Source organism: Primulina huaijiensis, unplaced genomic scaffold (genome assembly GCF_012295235.1).
Source record: "Primulina huaijiensis isolate GDHJ02 unplaced genomic scaffold, ASM1229523v2 scaffold23605, whole genome shotgun sequence".
Taxonomy (NCBI): domain Eukaryota; kingdom Viridiplantae; phylum Streptophyta; class Magnoliopsida; order Lamiales; family Gesneriaceae; genus Primulina; species Primulina huaijiensis.
Window position 1 is genome coordinate 50,359 of NW_027355821.1, and position 8,693 is coordinate 59,051.

Here is an 8,693-nt window from a genome sequence, read left to right on the forward strand (position 1 = left end):
AACTTTGTAGGGTGTGTGGGCTTTCTGATGATTGCCGGTACTCGCTTTTACAGTAGCAGCATTTCGAGTTGCAGAGTTTTCCTGCACAAACATTGTGCTGACTTTTCCAAGGTTTTTATGGATCCAGATTCTATTAATGCTGAGTATAACTCTTTTATTCTATCACAGACTCCAACACGTGAGGATGACAAGTGCTTAAAATGCTACCAAATATGCAACAACTTCACATACTGTCCCAAAGAAATTGAATACCGAAATGCTAGTCTTTATCCATGATGTGCTTCTCCGAATAACATGGAAACCAAGTACACAGAAGCCACCGCGGCTGCCCGTAAAGCCCCACACACAGGAAAATCAGTGCTGTATGTAGTGCATGTGGAGAAAAAAAAAATGGCATCCTCTTCATATGCCAACAGTGAAATTACTGGCTTCATCAGGATTGTGCTTCACTTCCGCCGGTTGCAACGCATGCCTTCCGTTCTCACCCACTCGCTCTCTTTTACTCCCGTCCTTATTCCTGGGGGTCATTCAAAAAATATGTGATGAAGATCTGCCTCTAAAGCTTGGTGTTTATACTTGTCAACCTTGCAAATTTGGTGCTCATATAAAATGCATGTGAGACGATCTCACAAGTCTTTTTTTGTGTGACGGATATTCTATTTGGATCACCATAAAAAAAATATTATTTTTTATGCCAAAATATTATTTTTTATTGTAAATATAGACACGATTGACCCGTCTCACGAAGATAATCCGTGAGATCTTCTCACAATAGACATACTCAAAAAAATAAAATAATTTTTTTCGATATTAAATCATTGCTTAAATTAAGTCAATTGCATCATTGTGATTCACTTCATCTTCGAAAGCAAAACCATGAAGTTTTCTCACTCTAAATCGTAAATGAAGATGAAGTTTGATATGTTAAAACAAGCCAACGAATCATATTTTTTTGTTGGATTTTGGTTTATGACAAATTAAAAAAACTACTTTTCAATTTTAAATAATATTTTAAATTTAAATTAAGAGATCAAAAAAAAAATATTTAAAATAAAAGCTCTACCACCTAGGCTGGCTATCCCTTTTTCTAGGCGGTCGGCCGTAGTAGCGCCTAGGCTAGAACAATGCAAGATATACATGTTAATTAACCAAGAGATCTATTTTCAGTGTTTTTTTACACTAGATGTTCGCGCAAACATTTGAATGAAAAACTAATCATGTGGTGTCCATCAATTTTTTTTTATACAATATGTTCGGACACATTGGGAATAGCAATCCCAATGTAGGATAGAATCATCCAGATGTAGCATAGAATCATCCAGAAACAGCAAGTCTCGTGGGTTTAATAGTTATACAGTTAATGGCTTTGCCTACAATAATCAAGTCTAAGGGTTATAAACTATTTCTTAAATTTTGCTACCAAGATTTCTAACATGAAATTATTAAGTAGAATGCTGATGCATACATTTCAAGAACAAATGACCTGATAATTCACGAAGCACACATCGCTCACTGCTTAAGGGATTTCCGCTATTTTGCAATAATAGACAAGAAGGCTAGTAATGTCATTAGCTTCATCCAACATCGTAAATTAGTTAAGATTCTTGTTTTACATTATGAATCAATCAACCTTCGTTAATACGACATGTATTAAGATGGAACAACACGTTTAGCTTAGATTAGCAACATATCAATATGTTTAACGACTTAATCTTCTTATATATAGACTCCAATGAGGATTTCCAGACATGGAACTCACGGCTCCCTAATGAGAAGACCTCTCTGATTGCTAAGATATATGCTATATACAGGCCGAGCTACCCGAAAAACTCTAGCCTTCCTTCAGATCTCCATTTTCAGCTGACTCGAGTGCAGAGAAGCTATGACAACATAAGAGTTAGTTCCACGTAACAAGACATAACACTGTCGTTGACTGTGACGAGGACGCACAGCCAATGTAAGGAAGCAAGCAAAGACACTCTGCCTAACTTAAATTCTCTTACATGTGAATTTTTCTTCAAATGTAACACTCTGTACGATTTTATTTTGGGGAATTGGTTATATTTCTTGGAAGTGGAAACAAATCGTGTTCATCTCATCTTTAATTTCTTTCTCCAAAACATATTCCATCCCATTAAACACACTTTCCTACACAATCATTACTCTTTTCATTTCAGCTTTTTCAGTACTTAAACAACATAATTATCACATTTCTCAATTCATTTCCTGAATCAAACATTGTCGAGAAACGCCCAAAATAAAAACCGAATTATGACTTAAGTTTCGCACTCTAAGCTACATTAAGCTGCCATCCTCGCCAAAATCCAGGAGTCCCTTGATACAGATTGCCTTTGATTCAAAGGCCGACTAATTTCACTTAAAAATAACAAAGTATGTCATTATTAACGTATAGACTTATAGTACCTGAATTTGATGAAGAATCAAAGCTTAAAAGCGGATTTTCTGTAGTAATGAAGTTAGTGTTGTCTTCTTCTCTGCCCCAGATGGGCTGCTGAAGCCCCTCAAAGTGCCACAACTGTTGATATTGCTGCCTGCTCCCACTTATTTGGCCTTCAGGCCACATTGATGCAGTAAACATGCTTTGGTAATTATTTTCAACTGCTGGTTCACTCTACATGAACAATTTTGTCAGACAGAAAAAAATTTAAAGTCTTGTTTATATACAAAGAGATGATATAATTATTGTGATTTGCAAATGGTTCTCTCATTTTGATATTATTTTATCAGTGATATCTGTTTTAGAGGTAATATCTACTTACTTCTTCAGCCAAGAAGGCATCGAGATTGATATCGCTTCTCGGGTTAACGGCAGCAAGTCTCATGGATAAAAACTGGTGTCAAAAGAAACATTTTTGATTAATTGAAAATGGGCAAGAAACAAAGGTGACGAGGAGTCGCCGACAAAAAGGAACAAACTGCTCAAGTAACTAATTTTTTAATAGCTAAATGGTCGTTTAAGAGTGTTCAATTACAATAATTTTTCTGTTCATTGCAGATCTTTTAATCGGCCTTTTGATACCCAGTTCACTAAACCCAACAACTTCCTACCTTAACAAGGACCGAACACAAAAACAGATATCTAAAAGATAAATCGAAGATATAGGGACTGTTTTCTACACCATTTTTCAGTCTTCAGGAGACAGAAGAATAGGTGGTGGGGGTGTTTTATTTACATGTATTCCACCAGATATAAGTCAAATTCAGAATAACTCATAAGAGGTGAGAGTGCACCAAGTCAGACCTCCACTTGCCGTTGAAGTGCTTGCACATGGTTTATTATCTCATCCAGTACCATTGCAGTCCCTGAAATCTGTAGAGCACACAAAATGAGCTTCAAAGGCTCACACTGAAGGGTTGATGATATTGTATCAACCAAAGAGGAATCAGATATTTTCACACATTCGACTAACATTCACAGAGTACTAACTGACAAAAAAAAAAAAAAAGAATGGCCCATTATAGCTGAAAACAGGCTCGTGCAAATTTTTTTTATTTAAAAGTGTATGAGACCGTTCGACATTCCTCAGAGACCCATGATTAGAGACTGTTGTGACGAAAGAAATTATGTATCAATATTCTCCTAAACATGTTATAACACAGTAAAGTTAATTAAGGCAGCTGACTATAACCAAATAACAACAGTTTAAAAATTTTCAAAGTCTAGAATTGGAAATATTCAAGTGTGATCCTTGTCTGCAGGAGATTCATCTTAAAGCATATAACTATTGGCTGCATCTCCACGAGCTTAAGCTTTCGGGACAAGCGTGGTTTTAACATGGTATCAGATGTATGGGGTCGCAAGATTGAAACCTCCAGTGCGCAAAAACTCCCATATATTTCTTAAGAAGGAATTGGATGGCTTTTTCGCATATACATCTTGGATATTGCTTCCGAGTACATATTCTTTATCCCTGCCTTACAAGTGTGGGGGTGTGTCAAAGGGTAAAAATACTGATTGTACCACCTCGCGTAAGCTCGAACTTTTTAGACAAGGTTTCAACAATGAACATAAACCGTCATCGCAATATATTAATCTGACATGAATATTTGGTTTTTCATTTCAATGTACCTTGAAGTTCCCCTACTTTCTTCAAAAAATTAAATAAATTGCCACTGAAGTCAACGTACACTCTTGAGACCACTCAAAAATATTTGAAAGGAAACATGTATGATGAAGAGAAATTCTGAGGTAGAAAACTAGAAAAAGCTGACATAAAAGAAAACCACCAAACAATTGTCCTTTGATAAAATTTGATTTTTCCAAGTTTTCCCATTAAATTACCAACAGAAAGCAATCAATAATCACAACTCCAGTATTCAATACCTAGGCTCCTACAATCACTTCTCCCTAGCTAAAGTAATAAATCCAAATCATAAAATCAAACTTGGAATATTCGTGCCTTTTTTTGTCTGGGATCACAAAAGAAATAGTCCAAAGTGTGAACCATATAACCTGATTGATGCAATACCATTTAGTGAAAATGAGGTGATGTGAAGCAGCGAATGACAACAATGTCCTTAGAATGACAGGTAACGACTCAACGCAAAGGGCCAAAAGGTGAAACCGAAATGTAAGAATCATGAGAAAGACAATTCAACAGGGGCAGCCCCTTTCTTGGTTCAAATCCCATCAGCTTTTTCTTCCTATTCCCCCATTAAAAAGTTGATAGCGACACCCTAAGGTGGTAATCAATTCACAGACTAATCCTTTTTCGTTTTTTTTGCTTTTTGGTATACAAAATTATGAAATGCATAAAACCCGAATATATGAAAGACAATTTTACATTTTAGTTTAATATCTAGTTAGGTTACCCGGATGTGGGAATAAAACCACCTGATTTTACCATACCGGAATTAATCCTACCAGATTCAACTGGACTAGTCTAGATTTTCAGGTTTTCGGGCTCCTGGCGGACAGCCTTGTAAGTCCAGAAGGATTTGTATTTAAGGAAACGACTCAACAAATTTGGAAGACGAGACTACAAGTTTGTGAAAAGTTATAGATTAAATTTCAATTATGTTTTGGTCCGTGGGAGAGATTAATCTCTCGGCTCCACCTCCGTTCATAATGGGTTCGCCAGTGCAAACTAATGCATGCCTTCTACTTTATAAATGTTGCATCTTTTAATTGTTATATAGCACTAAGATCCGAATGAATTACTAATAATAGGGAAACAACTGCCTTTCTGCCAACCAATCAGGCACCAGAAAATGACAGCTAACCTTGTTGCATCCTGGGACCAGCTCCTGTAATAGTTTCATTCTGGCGTTAATCTTCTCTCTCCTTGCCTGTATAAAAAACCCGTTATTTGATCAACAACCTAACCGCATTTTAAGCTGCTAATCAAAGATTATGAACGTAATTATTATGAGATTCAGAGTGCTACCCTTTCAGCTAAGCTATGGCTATCTGTGGCTTGGCCACGGCGAGCTCTAACATGGATGTACGGCAGCTTATCTCCACTGCCATCAGAAATATCGTTCGGCGCCACTTTTTTGCTCTTTTTATTCGTTTCATTAACCTGAAAGAAATGCAGAAATGCATTTTCAGGAAAAAATAATTATAAGATAACGAAATTTTCATGAGATGGTTGAAGCATCATAGAAGGTCCCCAGAAAGGAACATCCATGAAAATCACGGTCGGGGGTTCGAAATCACCTTTCTCTCCTTCTCTTTTCGCTTCAGGCTCTTGGTACACTGATTTGAAGTTGCGGGCTTAGATGAATTAAGGTGCGAATCTGACTCTAGTGGCTCTTGCTTCACCACATCTGGCTTCATGGAGCAAGAACCTGACACCACACAGTTACCCTCCGGCGAATTGCAAGCCGTAGCAAAAACTGAAAACTTGGAAGCTCGGTCGATGAGGGCAGTATTGGAAGGAAAAATAGGCGGCGGAGTCTTTCCCTGAAAATCTTCGTTCACCAAGAGTTCCACCGCCTGTGACGGCGGAAGTTCGAGAAGCGCTGTAAAAGAGCTCCCGCCGGTCTCCGATGGAGTTTGAGTGGATATTACGTCGTGGGCTTGCAAAAATCCGAAGCCCATTTCTTCGGGATTTGACCCGCGTATTCCGGATCTAAATTGCAGCTGGGGTTCTCCTACTTGCGGTTCCATAAATTGAAAAAAAAATCACTAATTGAATCAGCTATGACAAACAATTTCTCTGAAACCCGAAATTTTGAAAATCCAGAGCTTGGTCTCGCGAAAGATTGAAAATAAACTCTAAATTGAGTAAAAGTAAGCAGACAATGAATGTACTAGAGATCTTTAACTCAGTTCCACCACTAACTTCAGTAAATTTTCGAGTATCGAGAACTGAAATTCCAGAATTAGAAATACCCTCAATAAAACTTGAAAAAACCAGATTCCAATCAAGAAAAATGAACCCACAAAACGACAACTCATTAACTTGAAATTTTTCTCCTCAAAAAGTTGTTTTTAAAAAAAAACATGCACACACCAGATATTTGATACATTTTCCGACCAGGAAAAAGAAAGTGCAAACTCCAAGGGTTTCGAAAAGTGGAAGTACTTGAAATGTCTCAGGGGAAGGAAAAAGCAGGTAAGTCGAGCTCTGTGTGCTTTAAAAGTTCTGCGTTAAAAGCTTCAACGTCAATGGCGAGCATTGGTCAAAATACATTCTTCTGGTTTCTATCGCTCGCGCGTTGAGCTGTTGAGTGTAAAATTCATCGGCCTCCTTTTTTCATTATATATTATAGGAACCCCCCCAGCTGTGCTGTGAAAGCTTCGTTGCTTTGGTCCCAACCAAATTCACTTACTCTGCCGTAACAAATTATAAATTATTAATTATTTTAAATATAATTATCGACCTTTACTTAAAATAAAACGGTTATTTTAAGTAAAACAAAAACGATTCGATCAGACACACCAAATTTAATTTATCTAAATAATTGAAGTAACATATTATACAAACAAATGCATTCCATTATTGCCGTAAGAGATATCAAAAGAGTAAATTAAGTTAGAGTTTGACTAATGATTATGAGTTCAATTCAACCATTTTTTAGTCCAACATGTCATACAGAGTTTGCTCAAAACGGTGTTATCATGATTTTCAAACTCATACATTAGCTCATAGATTTACACCGAAAAGATAGCAGCTATTTGTTTTATCGTCATCTCAGAAAAAAATGTATTAAACTCTCCTATAATAATTCAAATTATATTTATCTTAACTCTTGTATTTAAGCCTAAGTGTAAATCCAATTATTTTATGATTCTTTTACTTAGTAACAATAGAAATAATACGAAAATTGCGCTTAGCGTGGTTAAAGTTCAATCCGAATTGAATACATATTCAAAATAATTTAATCTTTAAATTTCGAATCACCTTACTAAAAGTTATGTCAAATTTCAATATAAAAATATGAGTATTTCGTAATTTATTTGCTTGCACGATTGCACCTCTAACCGCACTTGCTTAAATGCATTATGTTATTTGGATTGTGTTGAGAAAAAAATGATTTTAAATCTTGCAATCTTATATTGAACGACATAATGCACAAATAGATATACTTACTCATAAAAAAGGTTATAAAAATTAAAAATCTTAAATTACGTTTATATAAATATAACATGGAAATATACATCAATGATAATAATCATTATTGATAATTAAAAACTGAACGTGGAATAAATTAAGTACATGAAAAGAGTAAGAGACCTCCCTCAAATAGCGTCTGAATTTTTAGAGTATGAGAGCGTTTGACTAATGTTAATAACTTCAATTTCTCCTATCGACAACTTATTATACATTTCGGTCGCACAGAGCTTACTCGGTCCAGTTTATTGGCTGAATTGGTTTGCAAGATATTATGTTAATCCAAGATTCACAAAAATAGTTGAGGAAGAGACAACTTACTTTTATTACCCAAACAATAGTAATAATTCTTTCAAAACAAATGGTAAACGAAACAATTTAGCATAAAATGCAATATCAGGTATTCAAGGAATTTTGAAATACCCAAAAAACATTCTTTAACCAAAAACGAGAGGCCTTGTATATTACTAACGTACTACACGTGAGATCCATAGATTATAGGTTTGTACCTCAAAAAATTATTTAAAAAATATCATCTCAATAAAATTATCATTGATAGCATGTTATCTATTCAAGGTAATTACAACGCATTATCACTGTTTCTTCCGGCCTTATTTAATGCCAAATAAGGGAGGTATATCCTACTATTTCAAAAATTACATATTATATGAAAATTAGGTATTAAAAATAAAAATATCGATATACCAAAAATTGCAATATTTATAATTAGCATATCGATTATATCAAATTATCGAGGTATACCGATATTTTGACACAGTATCAATATATACTGTTTTATACCGAAAAAATCATCATATCTTTAAAAATGTTACCCTTATTTTTTAAAAATACTATAAAATTTTAAATTCATACATATTATTTCATCATATATCGAAAATATTAAATTTCTTACCGTTACCTTATAGAATATTCTGGTATCGATAACATATCATACCAATGATGAACTCGGTATACCAAAAATTTGATATTTTCCCCGCCTCTAATGCCAAATGCCGCAAATTATAATCAAGTGACTGAAATGAAAATCTTCATGTTTCGTTCATTTAAAATACTCATATAATTTTATAATCTTACAGAAATATTATGATTAGT

General features: G+C 35.0%; 1 protein-coding gene across 4 annotated transcripts; it reads right to left on the reverse strand.

Annotated features, from left to right (window-relative positions):
* Positions 1 to 1,546: 1,546 nt before the first annotated feature.
* LOC140967086 (transcription factor bHLH48-like) lies at positions 1,547 to 6,741 on the reverse strand. Of its 4 annotated transcripts, none has more exons than XM_073427454.1 (7): positions 6,552 to 6,741; positions 5,681 to 6,117; positions 5,409 to 5,543; positions 5,245 to 5,310; positions 3,263 to 3,331; positions 2,781 to 2,852; positions 1,547 to 2,632 (listed from the first exon to the last, which is right to left on the reverse strand). In XM_073427454.1, the coding sequence occupies exons 2-7, from the start codon at positions 6,062 to 6,064 to the stop codon at positions 2,378 to 2,380; spliced, it is 981 nt and encodes a 326-aa protein (XP_073283555.1). In that variant the 5' UTR covers positions 6,065 to 6,117; positions 6,552 to 6,741; the 3' UTR covers positions 1,547 to 2,377. The 4 variants fall into 4 exon arrangements, with proteins under 4 accessions (XP_073283555.1, XP_073283554.1, XP_073283553.1 ...); XM_073427453.1 differs by having other exon boundaries at positions 5,681 to 6,120; positions 6,552 to 6,736; XM_073427452.1 differs by having other exon boundaries at positions 1,547 to 1,880; positions 2,425 to 2,632; positions 5,681 to 6,732.
* Between the last annotated feature and the right edge of the window lie 1,952 nt (positions 6,742 to 8,693).